The 23772-nt window shown below is 39.2% G+C and overlaps 1 protein-coding gene across 4 annotated transcripts in view; it reads left to right on the top strand.

The window, feature by feature from the left end:
- The window catches only part of LOC150079116 (serine/threonine-protein phosphatase 4 regulatory subunit 1-like), a 672615-nt gene that overhangs the window by 533368 nt on the left and 115475 nt on the right, over positions 1-23772 (top strand). For all 4 annotated transcript variants that reach the window (XM_090384028.1, XM_090384027.1, XM_090384026.1 and 1 more), the window contains 2 exons: positions 6414-7312; positions 20482-20669. In XM_090384028.1, coding sequence (XP_090240154.1) covers positions 6414-7312; positions 20482-20669 — 1087 coding nt within the window. The remainder of the gene's footprint in view (positions 1-6413; positions 7313-20481; positions 20670-23772) is intronic.

Below are 23772 nucleotides of genomic sequence, written 5' to 3'. Positions count from 1 at the left end.
TGTGTGATTTGGAGAGCCATGAGCCTTTCTAGAACTTTGCCTAGATTTGCCAAGAGTGCAATTGGTCTAAGGGAGCACGGATCTCCTGTGGGTTTTCCGGGCTTCCTTATGAGTCGCAGCAGGGCCACTTTCCACGCCTTGGGAAAAACTCCCTCAAGAAGACATTTGTTATAGAGCAATTGGAGATATAGGGGTCTAAGCTTGAACAAACGAAGGACAAAGACGTACTCAATGAGATCCATTCCTGGACATTTTTGAGGATTGATCCTGTTGAGGACAGCTGTGAGCTCTTCCATTGTAAAGGGATTTGTTTCTTCCTCAGAAGCATAGGTTTGATTAGCTAATCGTATTGCTCTGTGCTCGGGTAGATCGTCTGCTGGATTATCTTCAGGAAACAGTCTGTCAAGTGTGGAGTTGATGGAGTCAGTCCAATTAGAAGTCTCGGTGTTCCCAATAGTTACATTGCCAAAGATTTCAGGCCTGAAAGTCTTTTCCCCTCGCTATTTTGTATAGCAGTCCCCAGGGGTTGGAATTCCCTGAATCTCGGACAAACTCCGACCAGGTGGTCTTCTTCTGGGCAGCTATGGCTTTGGTATATTCGTTCTTTTTAGCGATATAATTGCTGTGGAATCTAGCTACTTCACAGAGAGGCCAGTCGCGATGGCGTTGATAAAGTCGACGGGCACAATGGACCTCTCTGCGGAGTGCAAAAAGCTCTTGACACCACCAAGAGCAGGCAGTGGGACGGATAGATTTTTTTCCTAGCCGGCCTGTAGGAGGCCTTCAACAACACTTGCTGCATCATGTCTGCTATTTCAGTGGCTGTGCAGGAGTTCAGGTAGTTTGGTTCATGTGGAGTAAAGTCTGAATACAGAGTCATCAAACGAAGACCAGTCGATGCTCTTGATGGAGAACAGCACTAATGCAGGTGGTCTGGGCATCCTAGATGTGTTAGTTGTGTTTGGGGTTAGATCGAATGTGATAACTCTATGATCGCTAAGGGTCCAATCTGGTATAGTCTGCCAGTCATGGATGATACACGGGCCTAAATTGTTGGTGGCGACATTGACATCAATATTAGATTCGCCTGTGGAGCTGCTGTAGGTGGTGTGCTGGTTTGGCTGATTATGGACTATGAGTTTGTGGGAGACAATGAAATCCTCTAGCATTATTTCTTGAATTTCCATGGTATTGCTATGCCAGAAATGGGATTTGGCATTGACATCCGAGACAAGAAGGACTGACTTGTTTTCAAGGAAATTGAGTGCAAATTCTAGGTAATTCAGTGAGTCATTGAAGTCTGTAGATGGTGGGCAGTACAGTGAAATAAGATAAAAGGTCAGTACTGGGCTAATGATTTGAACACAGGTAGCAAATTTGTTACAGAGCCCATGCACGACCAAGATGTCCAGTTCATGGTTGAAGACGACAGTGCAGGATTTTGGGTCCTCTGGGACAGGCTGAATGACTCTGGTGGTGATGGGAAAGCCCATAATCCTCGTTGATGGTCCAGATTGTATTCTAGCAGTGTAGGGTTCCTGGATGGCGATAACATCGATCTCATGGTTCTCAGCAGGGACACGAATTTCGTCAGAGACGGATCGTGATCTCTGTCCATTTATTTGCATAATTCTTAGCTTTGCCCTAGACTACACTGAGTTGGTGGAAGCTTGTGGAGTAGAATCAAAGTTTTTTTGCAGTGGCTTGGCTTGGTTTGACTGTATTTGGACTATTCATTAGAGGTTCTGAGTTGTACCATTTCTAGTGCACGTTGGTACTCAGGGCAAGTAACATCACGGACTGAGTGGGAATGCTCTCGCTTCCGTCGTTTGCAGTTGGCACAGCAAGGCTGCTCATCTTGATGGGGACACTCCACATGTACATGCACGCTACGTGCACAGTGGCCACACGTGGGGGAGTTATGGGTACAGTGTTGGGAGGTGTGGCCATATCCTAGGCACAAGAAGCACTTTGTAACGATTGTGAAGGGTCGAAATCTGTATGCACTGCAACCCAAGAAAATTCTATCAGCTGAGAGAACTCTCTTGTAGATTTTGGGTGAAAGGCTAATGACCCTGTGCGCTGTTGAATTGGAATTTGTTTTTGTTTGAAATCTGAATGTAATTTCGCTTTTGACTTCTTCTTTAGTGTACCCATAGTCGGCCAGATTTTTGTAGTATAGGTCATCTAAAAATTCTTCATTAGACCAATCCTTGGGAGTATCGTAAATGAGTAATGATGGATTAGCTTTCTTTGGTGGTGCTGCCTGGACACCAACAGATGAGAGGGAACCGCTGGAGGAGATGCTTTTCAGGTCCTCTTCAGTGGTAGTTTCGAGGAAGACTCCCCTGTTCCTGATGGGTCTAAGTGATTTGACTTTGACATTTTGATAATCACTCTTTAGCGTGTTAGCAACCATCTCCTGCACCTCAGTACTGGTCTTGAGGTTCAAGTCTTCACTAGCACGGAGTAGTAGCCCATGTTGCATGGGTCACTTTACTAGCTTTCACTGCTCCCGCATAAGAGAATGGAGTGGGATCAGGTGTAGCCATAATCAGGTCATTCATTCCAAGAGGGGAAGCCTGGTCAGGAGAAGGTGAGAGCTTCGAAAGGGTATCCACCACCTTCTCGAAAATAGTTGTTCCTGTCTTCAACTCATCATTTGCTGCTCGGAGTTTCTCGTTATCTATTATTAATTCTGTCGCTATCAATTCCAGTTTAGTCCACAATTCCTGTACATAAGTACAGGAATTGCGGTTTGTGTCGTTATTCAGATAGGAGACAAGTATGAGGTGGAACTTGCAGATGGTTTGATGAAGTGTGGTAGATTCAGCAGAGGTTTCCCAGTCAGTGGGCATCAGCGAGGACGAGATGGCCAATCGTTCAGAAGGTTTTAGACCCATTACAATCGTTTGGTCAAGGGCTGAAGGAGGAAGCGTAGGAGTTGAGAGTTTGGGGTCCACATTGGGCCCCGTGGCTGTGGAAGCTCTCGTGCATGCAGTACTACATTGGGCCTCATCAGGACCAAAGTCAGGGGGGCTGGAGCACTCTTGAACTTCTTCCTGAGAATGGTAATCGGTGCGCTTTTTTCTCTTTTCCTTTTTTGTGGTTGAGTGACAGACTTTTGAGGGGTTCTTATGTCGTATGAGGCTATGATGTGCCTCTGGTTCATCCAGAGTGGTGGTAGACGAACTTTGCACTGTGCTCATGTTGAGACAGGGTGATTACAAAATCCGGGATGAAAAGCCTGCCAACAGTATAAGTTTGTGTTGGATGTCGATAATTTGCGTTTCTCACTACGCTCGCCAAGTGGTGCAGCGAAAAATCATATTAATCTTCCAATGTTTATATGTCCAGCTGGAGTTTATAACCAGGCAGCCCTGAAACTGCTACAGTATTCCTTATGCTAGCTTACAATGCAATAATCAATCAGTCAACAGTTAACAATTTACAGACCAAAATATGTATCTTGTATATAATCATGAAAATCGATTCAATGTCTTTATGATAAGTAACAATAATCAAGCACCTACTGCTTCAGACACGTGGTCACCCACCGACAACAGGGCAAGATGGCGTCAAACAAAGGAGAACTACTGGAACAAAGGCCTTTGTTCTTCACGGGGAAGAAGCAATGATGACTTGAAGCTTACTTAATTTCATGGTCAAGACAACTATAGGTAAGTTGTCAAAATATACAGTCTCAAAGGCTTCTCAATCAAATGAGCAATTACAAAAATTAGCCATACTGAACAAAAACGCAATAAAAATCAATATTCTACAGTACAAAACAGCAACAATATCAATTAGAAAATTCCACGAATATATTAACAATAGTCAGTCCTATGTAGGAGCAGCCATTTTGATGGCCGTTCTAACGTAAGCAAGAACAACAGAGTGACGTTAATTAAAAACGCTTCTAGCTTCGATATCCCTACAAGATTTGACACAAAAGTACTGTGAATGGACTCACCATCAGACGAGGAACTCGATGGACACTTTTACATCTAAAAATCACAATTTAGAGACTTTTTTGAGGAGCTCAAGAAAGATGTACAGCATGCACTAGCGACACCTCAAGCCGAGTGGTCAGGAGTGGGAGTGCAGTAGCACACGCTCCTTGAGTAGACCGGGGTTCAAGCCCCTGACTGCTGAATACGGTCGATCTGCCAACCCGCACTGGACCAGCGTGGCAGATTATGGTCCATTTCCCTCAGCATGAATTGTTGAGGAGGCTTCCATCCTGCATTGGGTTGATAATGGCTGCACTTTACCTTTTTTTTTTTATGATGCAAGAAAGCAAGCTTATAAAGCATCAGCCAGGGGGGAAAAAAATAATAATAATGAAAATAAAGAAAACTTTTCCATTTCACCCATCCATTCATTTCAAATGCTTGTTTAGTTTTGCCTTAAGTTTATTTAAGTTATCAACTTTCACAATGACAGATGGAAGTTTGTTCCAGCAATCAACCACCCACTGGCTGAAGGCAAATTTCTGCACATCTATTCTACAACTGTCATTCCTCAATTTGAATTTATGTCCCCTCAGGCAATTGGAATCTGGGCAAGAAGAAGAATCTCATCGGCATTGAGCTTGCTCAAACTATTCAAGGTCTTATACACCTCAATCAGATCCCCTTGCAGGTGCCTAGTCTCCAGACTGCAATTTGCAGAGCTTAAGCCTTTCTTCATAAGAGCAACCCTTTGTTCCATTCACCAATCTCATAGCCCTTCTCTGTACTCGTTCCAGCAGCAAAAAATATATAACTATTTTTCATCATTCTTCTGAGGATGTTATGTGGTTTTTGTAGTTTTGGAATATCAGCGATATAGTAGCAATATTTTATTAGTCATTCCCGAATTATGTAAAATTCAACTTATGCAAGAAGTCTTGGAACATATCTCTTATGTCGGGGACTTACTGTTTACAGACAGCTCTAAAACAGATACTCAGGTGGGTGCTGCTGTAGTTCTTCCACATGCTCTCATCTCACAGTTATTCCCAAATGAATGCAGTAGCTATTCTGCTGAGCTTTTTGCCATATCAATAGCCTTGAAATACATTGAAACCAACAAAAGTACATGCCATCTCATTCCATCCTTCACCAGATGCAAGCTCATCTTGTGAAGCTTAAAAGAAAAAGAAGGCAAGTAAATTTTTGTTGGATCCCAGGATATGCAGGCATTAACAGAAATGAAAGTGCTGATTGATTGACTGCAAAGAATCCTACAAATGTAAATCTACTGATTTATAAAGTTCCCCATTCCGATTATAGACTTACCATAAAACAGATTCTCAACACTCAGTGGTCACAAATTTGGCAAAATCAACTAAACAATAAACTTCTGAAAATAAAACATCTCACACACTTGTACTTACTCACGAAAGCAAATCCTCCAGAATGTCTCCACTGCTCCTGTCAACTCGCTGTGAAACATTTTCTTTAGAATATCTACAACATATAGCCTTCAACAAACAGCATTCCATCTCCCTGTGAATATTCAGGATTGTCAGACTTGACCACAAAACATATTTACTTATTTAAAACTAATAGGACATTTCAGTCAGATATAAATCTTAATTAAGCAACATCATTGTCTCATAATACTGATAGATAGGTGTAATATGGCCAAAGTTGCTTTTGCACCAGAAAAAAAAATTCAAACAACAATGTCATGAACATCAGCAAACTTGTCTGCAAACAATCTGTGGATCCCAAGCCACAGTGACATTCCAGGAAATGAGTGTTCAGAAAAATGTTGCAACCCCCTCCCTAGCATATCATCAATAAATGATCTTGTCCCTTATCCTGATTTACAGATGCAATATACAGAGAATATGCATAAAACAATGGTCACTTCTATGGAAAAAGCTAGCACATAACTAACTGTTTCAACTAACCTGAACTGCAATTAAATTTTCAGTTCATACACCTCCATAACTACATAAGTCAGAGGGGGGTTTACAATTAATTAATTTTGATAATAAATACAATAATTTCCGAATTTAGCAGTCATGGGTACTAACCACAGTTAACTCAAATGCATATTCTGCTGTATACCTCTGTGCTGGCCACTCAGCTACATCAAGGCCTTCTTGTAGGAATAATTCCAATTTACATTTTTTATGTGAATTGGCATTATTCCCACAAGGCTCGAGTGGCTGCCTTTTGATCTTTGGAACCATTCATTTTAACATAGATTAAATTAACTAGGGATTTATAATTGTTATGTATTAACAAATATGGTGTATATTGTGATATATATTTTTTCCATCAGCTTTTTGTAGTTATGTTCTTCATTAAAATAGATATAATAATAATAGATTTCATTCTTCAAAAAAAAATTTTTTTTTTTTTTTTTGTGAATTTTACGAATAATTATTTTTATATTTTTATTTTTTTTGTGCCCAGGTTAAAGTGGCTGCCTTTCAATCTTTGGGCCCTTTCATTTCAACTTTTGCAGATCCAAAGAAGAGTGGAATCAGTTATCACAAAGATGGTACAATAGTAACAGAAGAAATAACCGTTTCTGATTGTATTTCAAGTGAATTGGAAAATGATGATGCTATGGATATTTCAGGATCTCTACACCCTATTAAGAAAATAGATCTAAATCTAACTAGTTCTTTAGGTTCTGTAGGTACTCAGAGCACACCTGTTATTTCTGTTGTTGATAGAGTTCCTAGCAATATTGCATTATTACCCGAAAATGAGAACTTGGTAAGCTCACTCCAGAATATGGATATTAGTAATGTGAAAACAAAATCACATATAGAAAGTCTAGTCTGTGATCAGAATGCTGACATATCTTTAGAAGAAGTTACTGCCGCTAAATTTGTCAGTGGATGTGCAGCTGCTGGTGATCAGAAGCTGACTACTAGTCGAAAAGATTATCATAATAAGCTTAGTGCTAATAAAATGTATGTTAATGAGTTTCCGTTCATTTCAAAGCTGAGGATGATGGAAGCAGGGCAAAAGCCATGTCAAGAAATTGTGTCAGATTCTCCTGTCACTATAACTGCGAAACACGGACATTTGCATTTTCATATTGATAATGAAAATGCCTTCAATAGTTTTCAATTTTGGCGTATTCCTATTCCTGAACTTGAGTTAGACATTGATATTGAGGAAGGTAAAGCAACAAATGTTCATGTTAGAGCGCGTGTGCACGATGATGCAAATCATAAAATGTGTGCTACTGATTTCAGCGTAAAAGTTGCCCCTTCACTTAATGATGGAATTGATGGACACTCTTCTTGTTTAGATGTGTTGTCAGAAGTTCCTTACTCACATTTTGAAAATTCAGAGAGGTAAGTTTGATTGATGTTGAATTATTCTATCAAGTACCAATATTTTTATCATTTGTTTTATCTGTTGCACTGTTAGTGCAGTAACATCAGTTTATATACAGCCACAGAGCTAGTAGGGTTTGCATAAAGTGACATCATTATACAACTCATATTGTGTATTTCTTCACAAGTTGGTTCTACTCATGCACTTTAAACAAGTAATCCTTCCTAAGTAGGACAAGTATATTCAGTTGAGTTCCATCACGCAGCCTGCACTGTTTCTGAGATAGTTAATGGTGCCATCCAGGTGGCGACACTAAACTGAGAATAAGTAACAATGCACTTCTGTACTTGGAAAAGGATTCACAATATCAGATGTATAATGATGCTATTTCATACAAACTCTCTTTGCTTTTATGTGGCTATGTACAAACTGATGCTCTTACACTCACAGTAGGATAGTCAAAACAAATGCTTCAATCTACTTTTTCCATTGCTTGAAGCATGTGTTCTGAAGTTATTTTTTTTCCTTTGTTTTAAATAATGTTTGCAAATGTTTATTATTATTATTTCTATATTGTATAGTGAAAACAGAAATAATAAACTATTCACCAGATCGAATAGACTAGAAAACAAAGAATTTCTCTGTCGTTTTTCAAAAAGTCAGTTTTTCTTTATCTTTTTCTTTTCACAAGAAAGTAATAAAACTTTAATTGGCAGTGTTAAAATCGGCTGTCAGGTGTGCTGTGGTACTCTGTTGCAAAATAGAAGTGCAGGTAATAGCATCGTTCTCTGTTATGTGCACTCATTTAATAGTAGTGCGAAGCTAATTAACAGTGCCTTTCAGCATGGTGCCAAAGAAATAAGATGTAAAATTTAAGAAGACATGTATGTAGGATTTTTTTGTTTTGTAAAATTTTAAAATGGTAACACTCCTGCCTTGTATACTGTATTGTAGATGTGATTTTTCAATTCCAAGCAGTGGGAAACACAATCTGATCAGACATTTTCAAACAAATAAACATAAGGATAGTATGTAATACATAGAAAGAAATGCAAAAAATACCTGTAGAATTTTATTGTGATTATGATGATGATGTCATGCATGCTGAATGTTTATTTGCATATCTTATCCAGAACATAATCTGTCTCTGATAAGTGTGTGTGTGGCACCTCTATAGCCATGTGGGCAGGAGCAGCAGTGCATAGCACACGCTTCTTGATTAGGCCGGGGTTCGAGCCTGTGACCACCAAATACGGAGGATGTGACAAGGTCAGGGAATGACCACCGCATATCCCCAAGCAATATGGCCTTAGTTGCTAATGCTCCTAAAAACCAAATAACAACAACTCTGATATGCGAGATCATGCAGGTGTGTTGTTCAGAAATGTTTCCCAGTAATGAAATAGCAAAAAAATAAATAAATAAATAAAAATAAGTTGTGGAAGAAAAGAAATGGATGGGCATTGTTAGTGAAATTGCACAGAGCAGGAAAGAAGTGATGGTGACAGCTCTAAAAATGGGCCATTTTCATTTGCTACAGATAACAATAATCAAAGTGATTCTAAGCTGTATTCCATTGTGGTGACCTTTTGTAAAAAAATAACAACAATAGTAAAAATAATGGTACAAGAAGCTCACTTGCACACACAAGCACCTGGTGGAGCAGTTCACCCAAATGATAAGTGACCTGGAGACAGTCCCAGTTTCTTATTCAAGGAATCACGTGTCTGAAGACTAAAGACCAAGATACAAGAAACCCAGCAAAACACACGCCAATCACCTGTATATCAGGTCCAATGATATACAAGGTCCACCAGCTGCATATCCAAGAAGATATTGGGCCACTTGGAGAGTCAGAACATCGTGGCCATACTGCAGCAGAAAGGATGCAAGGAGCAATTAATCTTGTAGGCTTGCCTGCAAGCCTACAAGATTAATTGCCTACAAAATTAAATAAAAAAATAAATTAATAATATAAAAATATTAAAATAAAATATAATAAAAACAAAAGCCTTGTCTAACAATATAGTAGGAATGACACACTTTTTTAAAAATTTTTTCAAGATTTAATTTTATTTGTAAGGTAAACTAAGAGAAAAGCAATTAATAAAAATGAAAATATTGTACAGTATATATTTTGATATATACAATATTTTAGTATCACAGTAAAAAGAATTAATCTGAATAATCCATTCAGATTATTCAGATTCTGAATAATCTGAACATATAATCCATTAACTTTTTGATAAATTAATCTAATTTAAAGAAAGGGAAGATAGCTTAAATAACTTCAAGGGTAGTTAACTATATAAGAACATTTAAGTCTTAATTGTTTATACAGTAATCTTAGAAGTGTTGTCAATAAAATGAGTGAATTCAAACTGCTGGTTAAGACAAGTAACGATGACGTAATAGGGCTTACGGAAGCATGGTACTACCCGGAGATAGGGGATGATGAGTTTAATCATCTGCTATCTCCAGGTGGTATGTACAATGTAATTAGGGCAGATATCAGGGGTGGTGGGATCGTGCTTCTTATCAAAAGCAGCCTGAGTGCGACGACAGCTTTCCCAGATTCAGACCAAATACGGAGGATGCGGAAAGGTCAGGGAATGACCACTGCATATCCCCGGAACAATATGGCCTTAGTTGCTAATGCTCCTAAAAACCAAATAACAACAACCACCACCACCCAGATTCACACATTTCGTATGCTAGTATAGAATCTGTATGGTGTGAGATAGTTGAAAGCAAAGGTATAATGAGAGTGGGAGTAATCTACAGGCTGAGCGATTGTGAAGGTTATGATGAGAGCCTCTATATGCAAATGGAATGGGCAAGTAAGTGTGAATGTCTTATTATGGGTGATTTTAATCTGCCTCTAATTGAGTGGAGCAAATGGGAAGGAAACTCCACATGGGGGAAAATTTTTAAGTCAATTAGATGATTTTTATTTATACCAACATGTCAGGGAAAGTACTTGGGAAAAGAATATTCTAGACATGATCATCACCCACGAACCAGATGACATAATAGGGCTGAAAATAGAGGCACCAGTAGCAGGAAGTGATCACTGAATTCTACAGTGAATGATGAAGAGAGAGGTATTAGTGGTTAAAGGCAAAGGTAATGACTTATAATTTCAGAAAAGGAAATTACGACAGCTTAAGGTGCTACAGTTATTACCTAAAGCATTACAGTTATCTTGACATTTTCTTGTTATCTTACAGTTGCTACATTGGTAGCACCACCACAAAATACGGTTCTACCAAAACATCAAACACACGTGCGTACTACCACTACAATAGCTTTAGGATGGGACAGTCCAATACCGAATTAGCAACACATGCTCAAAACCACAACCACACCCCCTTAGTAGATTCAGCCATTCCTATTATCAAATTTCAACATTGACAATGAAGGACGAAGAGGTGCACTTCTACTCCCTTGCGCACATTTTAATTCTGTTTTTAAATCCTAACTTATTCATACTAAATTAAATTTTAAATTATCATCCAATTTATTCCAACATCAATGCAGATTATAAAAAGGTGAGTATCATAATAAATTAAATTAAGCTACGCTATTATATTGTGTCAGTTATAAATGGTACTTTAAGAGATCTACAATTTTCGATTTGCCCCAAATAAACAGCTGCCCTGATTAACCGGTGGCCCAAATAACCGGAATCCACTGTAGTAGTAACTTAAATATTAGTAACTGAACAAACATCTTACCTTACAAACTGTGATACTTATGTGTTAGATAATGTACGCTCATTTAATTTCCTTCCTATTCCTATTCCTCGCTGCTAAGCACAATCAAACAAGAACATTTTCTATTGCAGAATATCTTCACCTTCTGAACTTTCTTCTGCAGCATCTATATTTCGTGTACCTTCTGCTCTATTTAAAAAATCAGTAAGCTGGTTTTGTTTGCTTTTGCTTGATAGAGCTTTGTAAATTTCTTGATGTGGAGCTAAACATTTTTGAAGCTCCCTTTTGAACTCTGCTTCTTTCAGTCGAAGGATCTGCATTCGACTAAAAGTATGCATTTTACCTTCCCGCAATTTTCAGAATTTTCATCTGCACTCTTTTCTACCAGTAATTCTTGAATGTCTTCAGTAGTCATATCATCAAAACTTTCCCCTCCTACCAACTTAGCAAGTTCCTATTATCGCACCGATTCCGTTTTCTGCTGGTTTGACCATATTTCCCAAATGAATTGACTCTGGCCATACGTTTTTCCAACATGCATTTAATGTTGACGGTTTTACTTCTTTAAGCAATAAAGCTATGATTCCAGTACAGTCCACAATTGAGAAATGTTTCCATGCCTCCATCACTTCAATAGATTCAGAATCAATTTTTTCAAAATCGATTGTAACAATTTTGTGATGGAATGAGTTTTAAAAGTAGATATAATGCCTTGATATAATGGCAGTATTAGGTAGTAGGAACATTACTTCAATGTTTGGATGATGATAAGACCTGGGGCATTATCCAATAGTAATAAAACTTGGAAATCTAGATTTTTTTCTGCTTTAAAACAGTAAAAATGATGAGCAATTAATAGCAAAGAACATGGCACACACAAGTTGCAACATACACGATAGGCCCAAGTGAGATATGTAATGAGTTTTTGAAAATTTATTTATTTTTTTTTATGATTGAATTTTGAATTGAATTTCCTGGAAGGGGAAACACATTTCACCATAATAACGTGAAAACCCACAGAATTCCAGTCGGTACTATAGTAAATGCAAGAAGATAGAGTTTACTACCCGTTTTTAATCAGATTGCACAAACAAAAGCCCATTAAAATGGAAACAGTAAATTGTTTTTATTGTTTTATGGTAGTAACATCCAGAAGTGTGATTTATAAAAATATCACAAAGGCAATAACAACTAGCGAGTCAACAGCAGGGATTCACAAAAAAGAATGGAAACGTTGAAAAATGACATCCAACATAATAGCAGGGTTTCTCCAGCACAAAAGCTCAAAAATACCATGTTATGCAAGGTTTCCCGCAATTCTCTAACTGTGTTAGAGCGAAACCATGTTACATAAATACCCCTTGTGCAAGGATTGCTGCAATTCATCAATCGTGTTAGAGCAAAACCGTGTTGTAGAAGTTCCGTGTTATAAGGGGGTTGTCTGTACATCGATTACCGCCAAGGCCTTTGACTCTGTGCCTCATGCCTGGCAAATAGAAACACTTAAGATCTACAAAGTTAATCCAACAGTGACATGCTTCCTAGAAGTAACCATGGTGAATGGAGTGCCATCATCAAGGTCAAGAAAATCACAACCAGACCGATCCCACCACAAGAGGAATCTTTCATGGAGATGCCTTGAGTCCACTGTGGTTCTATTTAGCACTCAACCCGCTATTCACTATATTGTCAATGTCAGCAGATATGGATATACAGCCTCTTTCACCTGATGTTCATGGATGACATTAAGTTCTATGCAACAACTGAGAAGCAACTCCAGCAACTGCTCTGAATCTCCAGACTTCAGTAATGATATCAGGGTAGAATTTGGTCCAGACAAATGCAAGACCCACGGATTGCATCAGGGGAAATTAGTCAGCCTAAACAACCAGCTACAGACTAGTAGCTGGTAGTTTAGGCCGTGAAGCCATGACAGGGGAGAGATCTATAAATACTTGGGGATGATTCAGGCTCAGAAGTTAGAGCACAACGAGATCAAGGCCTGCCTGACCGAAAAATACCATCAGAGACTCAATAGCATGCTCAAAGCAAATCAAAACCTATGCAGTCACAGTGCTAACATACTCCTTTGGGATCATAGATTGGACTAACACCAAGCCAGAGGATATCATTACAAGGAGAATGATGACCAAGAGCCACCACCAACAACACCAAAATGCAGCCTTGGAGAAACTGAGAATAGCTCAAAAAGGAGGAGAAAGAGGCCTGATAGGCCTCATTAAGCAACAGAAGACAGTGATTAGTAGCCTGAAGGATTACTTCCAGAAAAATACAACAGCACTTTACCAGGCCATAAGGAAGACAGACAAGTCCCACTCTACCTAAGCAAGGAGCCTCCCTCCTGCCCAGATGGAACAGACTAAGCTAGAAAGATGGACAAAGAAGACTCTGCACAGTAGACACTATAAAGACCTCCATCAAGACCACATGGATAAAATGGCTTCCAATGCATGGCTTACAAGCGGGACGGTCTTCCCTGAAACTGAAAGATATTCATGCTTGCCATTCAAGACCTCCAGAAAACCCATGAAGAAAAGATCAGGAGGTACACAGACTTAAGACAGTCAAAGAGATCTAGGATCTCTTTGACTCTCTCTCTCTCTCTTTGATTTTTAACTAGCTAATGCATTGATTGAGTGTAACCACACCTGTATAGATGGTTCTGCGTTAATCAGTGACTCAGTTATTTCACCGGAAGAGAAATTAGACTAACAGGTCTGATTACTCATGTTACCCTTTAATCCCACTTTGTGAATTGGGGATGCATTCGTACATCTCCAGTTCACAGGGAACTCAATTGAATCCAAAGATGCTCTCATAAGGGTTTGCTTAACTCCTCTGCTGCCTCCTTTAATGTAATTAGATAGATCCCACAACCATTTCACATGCATATTTTTATTTTTAACTTTGACTTTTTCTCTTCACTTCCCTCTGAATTATCACAAAATTATTCAGCTCCATTTTAGAGTTTGATAAACTTCTGGCATTCCCCTAAAGAATGGTCATGTGTGAATGTAGATGCATAATACCTGTTCCTCCTGTCAGCAACCTGAGCAAGATCATCAACAGTTAAGCCATTTGTATCAAGTGGACCAATAGGATTTAACCCCTTCCTTGTACTGTTAATATAAGTAACGAGTTTTTTGCTGTTTTTCTTTGCATTCTTTTGCCAAAAATTTCACATAATCTTCCTTGGATTCCATAACCTCCTTTGTGACTTGATTGCAAACTAGTTTATATCTACCATAGGTTTCTGTATCACCTGATAATTTATATGCATTCCATGCATTTTTCTTCTCTGCCATATATCTCATTAGAACATCTGACATCTGTTTAGTTCTAAGCCTTGAACAGTATTTCTTAGTTAGTATAAAGAGCCTAGTGGCTTCTATGATTATTTCCCTGAATGCGTCCCATTTAGAATTCGTTATTGGTAACATATGGTCTCATTTGTAGAATTTAATGACTATCTGAGACCTGTTGTTGTTATTTGGTTTTTAGGAGCATTAGCAACTAAGGCCATATTGCTCCGGGAATATGCGGTGGTCATTCCCTGACCTTTCCGCATCCTCCATATTTGGTGGTGATGGGCTCGAACCCCAGTCTAATCAAGAAGCATGTGCTACACACTGCTGCTTCTTCCTGCCTGGCTACGGAGGTGCCTCATCTGAGACCTCTGTAGGCTCCTTTATGAAAGCAAAAATCCCTTCCCTTTACCCTTGATGGTAGTTACATCTTTAAGTAAATCCCACATCAGTACACTGTGATAACTGCTACCTAATGGTTCTTTTATCTGCAGATTCTTAATGCATGAAGAATCACTGCAGATAATCAGATCAAGAATATTGCTCTCTGTTTTTTCCTCTATAACAGTGGTTCTCAAAGTGGGTGCTGCGACACAAATTTAGCATTGGCCTACATCTTGGCTGTCACTACAAAAAGTCTTTGATTTTCATGCAACTGTGTAAATTAGAAGTCGTCATGAAATAATTTCTGACTGCATCACAGTGTTTATGTACATATACGGAACAGCCGAGCTGTCCATCGCGTACACTGTATTTGAAACAGCACAGTGCTGCTGCGAATGCTCATACTCGCTTATTGGATCTTAACCATTAGCTTGCATTCCTCCTCCTCTGGCGTATCAGTGTGTCTAGTTGTGCATATAGTCGAGCATATTTCAAACGTTAAAGTTTTATTTAATATTTCTATTTAAAATACTTTAAAACAGTGGCCATGGAAAACTTTATTATTAAAAAGAGAAAAAATCAAGATAGTAATGAACATTTGAATCAAGAAATAGTGGCATACAACAAAGATACTTCATAGAGCAGCAGAAAAACTGAAGCACAAGATCAACTATAAAAAAGATAAAAACTCGTATGTATCAAGACAGTTACTTAGAAATGGGGTTTACATGGTGTGGTGATAAAAAATCCTGTACCAAAAGCCAAACATTTTTTTTCATGCAATTTTCAAAAAAAAAATTCCCTCATTGTCCTTCCACATGCACCACCTTACAAAATATTCTGCCAGTGCCCATGCACCCGGTGCTGGGGTGCTGGGAATTTTTCTTAATGGATTTAGGGTGTCTTCACATTAAAAGTTTGAGAACCATTGCTCTATAACATGCAACTGTAGAAAACATCATTCAGTGTATCAACAAATGTCTTGCTAGTGTTTTATTGACCAGTCCACATTCTCAAGTCAGTATCTGGAGAGTTAAAATCCTCCATTATGAGACATTCTGATTTACTGGCCGACTCTATTTCTCTATATAGTTGTTTACTGTATTCATCAGAGTTATTAGGCCTATAACACATGCCTACTCTCATTTTTGTTTTCCTATTGTTTGTGTCATACCAAACTGACTCAACAGTGCGCCTGGCCACCCATGCTATCTGGATGCACTCCCTTAAATTTTGTGCTTCTTAACTAAGAGCTACACCCCTCTTCTGTCCTTTCTATCCCATTGAAGGTACTATACTGAGTAGGATAAATGTGTGAAAATGGGGAATGAATGAGAATATTATATAAGTGTTAACTGTTGTACTGCGCGCGTGGTACAACACACACACACACACACACACACGCGCGTGTGTGTGTGTGTGTGGGTGGGTATGTGTAAAAACTATTATTGGAGTTGTGTAATTGTGAATGAGTATCAGGTCACCTGTGTAAACTATGTGGTGACGATGAATGTTTAATTAGTGTTTATGTATATATAAAAGTGGTCTCTATAGTTATATTTATGTAGCACCTGTGTCCTGGTTCTCTGTATGATGAAAGTATGATGATAAATGTGTGAGAGAGTATTGTGTTATGTGCTGTTTTTCAGTTTTCCCTAAATACATATATAAGGGGAGGGGGGATTTGACCGGTATGCATTTGGGCTGAGTGCATGTAAAGTGTGAACAGGCACCCTCAAATTAGATTGCAGTTATGGACAACTACCAGGATATCCACCCTGCCTTGCTGATGTCATATTCCCTCTTCTGAGGTATGATGTGGAATTTGCTGACACTGGCTTCAGCTGGCCTGGCCAGTGTGAGATTACTAACAGAGAAGCACTGCATGTCTACAGTGCAATCTCCTTCACCACATAGGGTGCCCTGGCCCTATGACTTTAATACCCTACATTCCCTGTCTCCCTTTCCCACTTCCCATACCATCCTTTTAGCCTGGTGGACTCTGCCAACACAAATCTTTTCCTGCTCTGAACAGTCACCCCTGTGGAGGATGGGCTCCTTCCACATGGGTGCCCTCTATCCCTTTAATTTCCTATTTCCAGGTGAAAAGTGTTCCTATCATCCACCTTTATCTTCATCTGCTCCTCTCCTTATCTGTCTCCCTTGCTCCTTTTTTACACTTTCCAGCAGTCCCTTCCGGGGGGGGGGGGGCTCCGTGCCAACCCCAGGTATCTAGGGTTTTCCCCTGCCAGAGACCTTTCTATTCCCTACCTTCTGCCTCCCCACAGTAGAGAAAAGGTAATGTGGGTTCCCATTAGGGGCCCTGCAGCTAAATAGTCAGAGGAATAACAGACCAACATAACCCTACACTACACTATGCAGATAAAGACTAAAACACACATTATCTCTTGCCTTTACAGAGTTTGTTCTTTGACATAGAGTTTACAAATGCAGAGTTGGTAGACTCCCTGGTGCAGCTTGAAACTCAACACTATACACTGCCCTTTCTACATTATACTCCCCACATTCAAATTCTGTATCCCTTATATCCGAGTGACACCACATCTCTGATATCCCTGCAATGTTTTCATTTGATGACTTGACCAGCACATCAAATTTATCAAATTTATTTCTATGCTCCTAGCATTGGTGTATATGCAAGTATATATGCATCTGTTTTATCTCTTAGTTACTCTAACACAGCTTATCTATTTCCTTGTTCTAAGATGATCCACAGCAAGCCTTGAAATCCCAGTACCTTTGCTTACCAGGCTGCGGATGTTCGAATAGAAGCAGTGCAACAGTCGCTTTCATTTCTGCTTGTAGCTATTTTTAATCTATTATTCTGTGTATCTCCTCAGTTAGCAGTTTTCCGACCCACCTAACACTGCCTCTCTAGCATCAGTAAATATTATTGCACCCTTTCTATTTAAGTGTATCCAATCCCTGTAGAAGTAGTAGTCTCTTCTGTTAACAAGCACATACCACCCTGAAAAAATATCTACGCCATAAGCCACGCACAATTAGCATTAGCATTAGTAGAGGCATTTGATGCAAGAAAGCAAGCTTATGCAGCATCAGCCAAAAAAAAAAAAAAAACCCACTTCCACTTCACCCCTCTGTTCGTTCAAAATACCTGTCCAGCTGAGCCTTAAACTTATTTAAGCTGTCAACCTCCACCACAAGGGATGGAAGTCTGTTCCACCAACCAACCACCCGCTGGCTAAAGGCAAATTTCCGCATGTCTATCCTACATCTGTCTTTCCTCAATTTGAATTTATGCCCTCTCAGGTGATTTTTCTGAACTAGAGGAAGAATCCCATCAGCATTGAGCATGCTTAAACCATTCAAGGCTTTATACACCTCTATCAGATCACCTCGCTGGTGCCTAGTCTCCAGACACTGTAATTTGCAAAACTTAAGCCTTTCTTCGTAAGAGCACCCCTTTGTTCCATTCACTAATCTTGTTGCCCTTCTCTGTACTCGTTCCAGCAGCTCTACATCCTTCTTGAAATGAGGCCTCCAGACCTGTATACAGTACTCTAGGTGTGGCCTGACCATCGCCTTATACAATGGAATAATCACCTCCTTATCCCTGCTGGAAAAATTCCTGTATATCATTGACAATACTCCATGAGCTACTCTTGCAGCCCGTCTGCACTGCTCAGAGAACTTCATATCTGCCTGCACAACCACCCCCAAGTCCCTTTCATTCTCTACCACTGTCAGTGTAGTACCACAGAGTTGATACGTTGCTCTGGGGTTGCTGTTTCCCATGTGTAGTACTTTACATTTGTCAATGTTAAACTTCATTTGCCACCTCTCAGCCCATCTGCTCAACCTTTCCAGATCCTGTTGCAGCAGCATAGTGTCAGTAGTGTCCTTGACAACCCTGCCAACCTTTGTATCGTCTGCAAACTTGGACATTAAGCCCGATATACCATCATCAATATCATTTATAAATACAGAAAACAATAATGGACCCAACACTGAGCCCTGAGGGACTCCACTAATAACATCAGTCTACGATGAGCAGTGTCCATTGACAATAGAGTGCATTTTGAAATGAGAGATTTTACTTAGCAAGGAATTTGCCTCAATTTAGGGAGCAGCAGTGGATAGCACATGCTTCTTGATTAGACCGGGGTTCGAGCCTGTGACCACCAAATATGGAGAATGCGGAAAGGTCAGGGAAGGACCACTGCATATCCCTGGAGCAATATGGCCTTAGTAGCTAATACTCCTAAAAACCAAATAACAACTACAACAAGCATTAAATTAGAGAAAAGTGCAACAAGAAACCTGTGAAATGTTAAAAATAGTTTTCAGAGAAGAAATTGTATCGTTCAAAGACTTAAGTGGTTTGCAAAGTTCAAAGATGGCTGCTCCTGTCAGAGATGATCCTTGCACTTCAACTTCAAACACCAGTGATTCACTTGCTAATATTCATGATCTGATCAGGAGTGATCAACAATTACTGTCTGTGGAATTTCTAATGATAGTATTTCCTAGTCAATTAGGTAGTTAATTTTAACTCAAGATTTGGGAATGCAGTGCATTTCATCACAGGTGCCTTGCACACTCACTGATGATCGCAGAGAGCAGCAAGTTCTTGCATGGCAGGGTCTTCTTCAACATGCTGTTGCTGGCTCACACTTTGTTTCTTCAATAATTACTGGTGAAAAGTTGTTAGTGTGCGGCTATGACAATGGTTCATTCCTCTCAGTTGAAAACTGTCTTCTCCAAGAGGATCAAAAAGTAAAACAGTCTTGATCGAATGTGAAGGACATGCTTCATCATATTTTTTTTTTACTCATAGGGTCTTGTTCATTACAAATTTGTCTTGTATGGTCAAACAGTAACCAGAAATACTACAGAACACTTCTGTGGTAATTGCTTGATACTATATGGAGGAAATGGATGGAAAAGGCTGCTTCATGGAATTAGCGTGGCACCTGCATCATGATAACACCCCTTCACATTCAGTGCTTTCCATTCAAGATACCTGCAAAGCACTTCATCATTGTGTTCCACCATACTCATAGGATTTATCTCCCTGTGATTTACTGACGTTGCATTATAGCCTCAGATGCTGATGTGCCATTAAACAATCAATCAATCTACCCTGGGATTCCCCCCCCCCCCAAGCTAATAGTCCTCTAGAAAGGTCACAAATTTGCAACAACTGAGAAAATTATTCAAAATATGACACAGCTATTTAGTTACAAGGAATATATTGCCAGAAGTTGCAGAAGCATTGGAATGAATGGACGTGTCAAGGAAACTACTCCGAAGTAGATCAATCCATCAACCAGTAAGCTTCTTCATTTCCGTAATATTAGCTCAGTCTCTGAACTTTTTGATCACACCTTGTAAATAGATACATGTATATAGTATATATAAATACTGAAAGTATTTAATTCTCATTAATATTTCGTACAAAAAAAATTACATCATGTGTAGTTGGCAAAATTGAGTAAAGGTTCATATGACCAAAAGCTTGTAAGTTGGGAGATTACTGTATGTTGGATTTATATGTCGGATTAGAAAAGTTTGAGAAACTCAGCTGTGTATATCAGGAGATTTTTCGACTGAGTTTTCATTTACTTAAAAAAAAAAAAAAAAAAAAAAAGTGTTCATGGTCATAGAAAAACACTCTTGCATTGTTGAATGGCCAGATGTGGTAGCAATACAAGTAATTTTAGAAGTAGTTGATAATTAAAATTTACACATGTGTAATTGAATATCCTTTTAATATAGTTCTAGAGATACAGAAAATCGTCACAAGACACATTGGATTCAAGTTCAGACAGCATGTGTTAATACTGTTACAGATAATGCAAATGAAAGTGCAGTTTCTACAGGTAGTACCTGTGCTCAAAAAGTACATGTTCTCAGTTCTAGTTTTAATGAGGCATCAGTAACACTTGCAGATGGAGAACTGTCCGGTATGTATGAACATCCATTGATACTTTTGCATTCTTGTCTGTTTATATCTAATATGTTTTATCATTCAATTAAATAAGTTATTTCTTGTTTGTTTTTCCTATCAGACAGAAATATAACAGTACATGATAGTAAACAGCTGTTCATATATATATAATATTTTTATATAATTTATATACATTAAATATATATTATACAAGATCTTGGCATTACGATGGTGTCATCATAAGGTACACTTATCATTAAAGAGATGAATATGTTCTGAGTGTAGGAGAGGAGAATAAGTGTCACTAATTTCCCACATGAAATATTAGCTATTTTATTGAATTCACCTCAGTAAAAATAAATAATTTGGTCACTGTTTCTCATCGTTAGGCCCCAACGATGTCCCACAGAAACTAGTTCAGCTGCCAGACCAGTGGAGGCAGGGACACAACTACCGGAACAGAGCTGTAGTTGTTCACCCCACAACAAATGAAGAGCCACTCCAACACACCTGACAATGAGGAATAGTGACTTCTCAAAGTAGTAGTAGTAGTAGTGGCATGTGATGCAAGAAAGCATGTGTATGAGCTTATGCAGCATCAGCCAAAAAAAAAAAAAATCATACCATTCCCTCCAAATGCCTGTCCAGTTCCTCCTTAAATTTATTCAACCTATCAACTTCCACGACAGATGGAAGTTTGTTCCAGCAATTAACCACCCGCTGGCTAAAGGCAAATTTACGTACATCTATTCTACATTTGTCTTTTCTTAATTTGAATTTATGCCCCCTTAGGCTCGTAATCCGAACAAGAGGAAGGATCCCATCAGAATTCAGCGTGCTCAACCTATTCAAGGCCTTATACACCTCAATCAGATCACCGCACAGGTGCCTAGTCTCCAGCCACTGCAATTTGCAGAACTTAAGCCTCTCTTGGTAAGAGGATCCCTTCATTCCCCTCACCAATCTTGTTGCCCTTCTCTGTACGTGCTCAAGTAAATCTACATCCTTCCTAAAATTAGACCTCCAGACCTGTACGCAGTACTCAAGGCGTGGCCTGACTATTGCCTTATACAGAGGGACAATCACCTCCTTTTCCCTGCTAGCAAAATTCCTATATGTCATTTACAAAACCCCATGACCTGCCCTGGCAGCCTGTCTGCATTGCTCAGAAAACTTCATATCTGACTGCACAATTACACCCAGGTCTTTTTCACTTTCTACCACCTTAAGTGTAGTACCACACAGTTGGTACGTTTATCTGGGGTTACTTCTACCCATATGCAGTACTTTGCATTTGTTAAGGTTAAACTTCAGTTGCCACTTCTCTTAGCCCATCTGCCCAAATTATCTAGATCCTGTTGCAGTAGCACACTGCCTTTACTGTCGTTAACAACCCTGCCAACCTTTGTATCAACTGCAAACTTTGACATTAAGCCTGATATACCTTCATCGATATCATTGATAAATATACAAAACAACAGTGGACCCAACACCGAACCCTGTGGGACTCCACTAATAACATTAGTCCACAAAGAGCAGCACACATTGATTACCACCCTCTGTCTTCTCCCACTTAATCATCCTTTTATCCATTGTAGCAACTTACCCTTAATACCATTCTGCTCCAATTTGTACAATAGTCTTTCATGCGTAACAGTGTCAAAAGCTTTCCTGAAATCCAAATATATAATATCAAAATTATTTTTTGCATCCAGTTCCTTTGTAACCACATCATAATATCCTATCAGATTTGTCAGACAAGACTTTCCCTTAACAAACCCATGCTGTGTCTGAATTATTGCTGCAGTCTTGTCTAGATGATCCTGCAATGCATCTTTAACCAATGATTCCATTATTTTACCCGGAACAGAAGTTAAACTAACTGGTCTGTAATTCGTGTCACCCTTCGATCCCCCTTTGTGAATTGGGGATACATTTGCACATGTCCAGTCCGTAGGAACCTCCCCTGAGTCCAAGGATGCTCTCATAATTATGGCTAAGGGTTTGCTTTGCCGCCTCCTTTAATATAACTGGATAGATCCCATCCACCCCAGGTGCTTAACTTCAACAATTTCTCCTCCACTTTGCTCTCAGTTATTACAAAATAATTAAGTATCCGCTACAATTTGATAACCTTCTGCCATTTTCAAACCTTAATAATTCCTCATGTGTGAACGTAGATGCAAAATACTCATTCAGTTTGTTTGCTATCTGAGCAGGATCATCAACAGTCGAACCATCGATGTCAAGTGGACCAATCGGATTCATCTCCTTCCTTTTAGAGTTTATATGTGTAAAGAATCCTTGCTGTTTTTCCTAGCATCTTTTGCCAAGGATTTCTCGTAATCTGCCTTCGCCTGCCTAACCTCCTTTGTGACCTGATTACAGACTAGCTTATATCTGCCATAGGCTTCTGAGTCGCTTGATAATTTATATGCATCCCATGCAAAGTATCACCACATTGGTTAAGTGTTTCTATTAAGGTATATTCAATTCAGTTGCATCATTTTCAAAAAAAAAAACAGCTTAATCTTTTATTAAACATAATCATTAATAAGCTACATTAATTTGTAGGAGATACTCAATCAGAGTTTAACAAACTCTCAAACACCTCAAACTCTATGAGAGTTTGAGGTGTAGGGTGGATGCCCTCGAGGAAATTAATAAGAGGAGCCCATCAAGCTCCCAGTGCCTGACTCAATGCCACAGTTCACTCCTGTGCATCTGGCAACACAGTGGCAATCTCCAAGGCAGAATGCGCTGGTCCCATAGGAACTAGTTATTGTTGGTGACTCCATTGTTAGGGAGACAGGGAATATATTATGCAAAAAGGATAGGTGGAACAGGACCAGGGTATGTCTGCCAGGGGCAAAAGCTGATGACATTGTAGAGCAGATATCATCTTTTAAGGGCACAAAAGGTGATATTGTTGTACATGTTGGCACTAATGACCTTAAGAGTACGAGATCTGCAAATTTACTTAACAAGTACAGGTCAATGTTGAAAAAAAGTCGCAAGCTAGGGTTGAATTTGAAAGTGTCTTCAATTCTGCCCAGACATAATAGGAGAGAGTATATGATGAGAGTCTTGTTAATCAATTCAGCCCTGGAGAAACTGTG

This window comes from Mastigoproctus giganteus, chromosome 10 (genome assembly GCF_048544385.1).
Source record: "Mastigoproctus giganteus isolate SK-2022 chromosome 10, ASM4854438v1, whole genome shotgun sequence".
NCBI lineage: Eukaryota > Metazoa > Arthropoda > Arachnida > Uropygi > Thelyphonidae > Mastigoproctus > Mastigoproctus giganteus.
The sequence above is the reverse complement of the archived record's forward strand: the minus strand, read 5'-3'. Positions and strand labels throughout refer to the sequence as shown.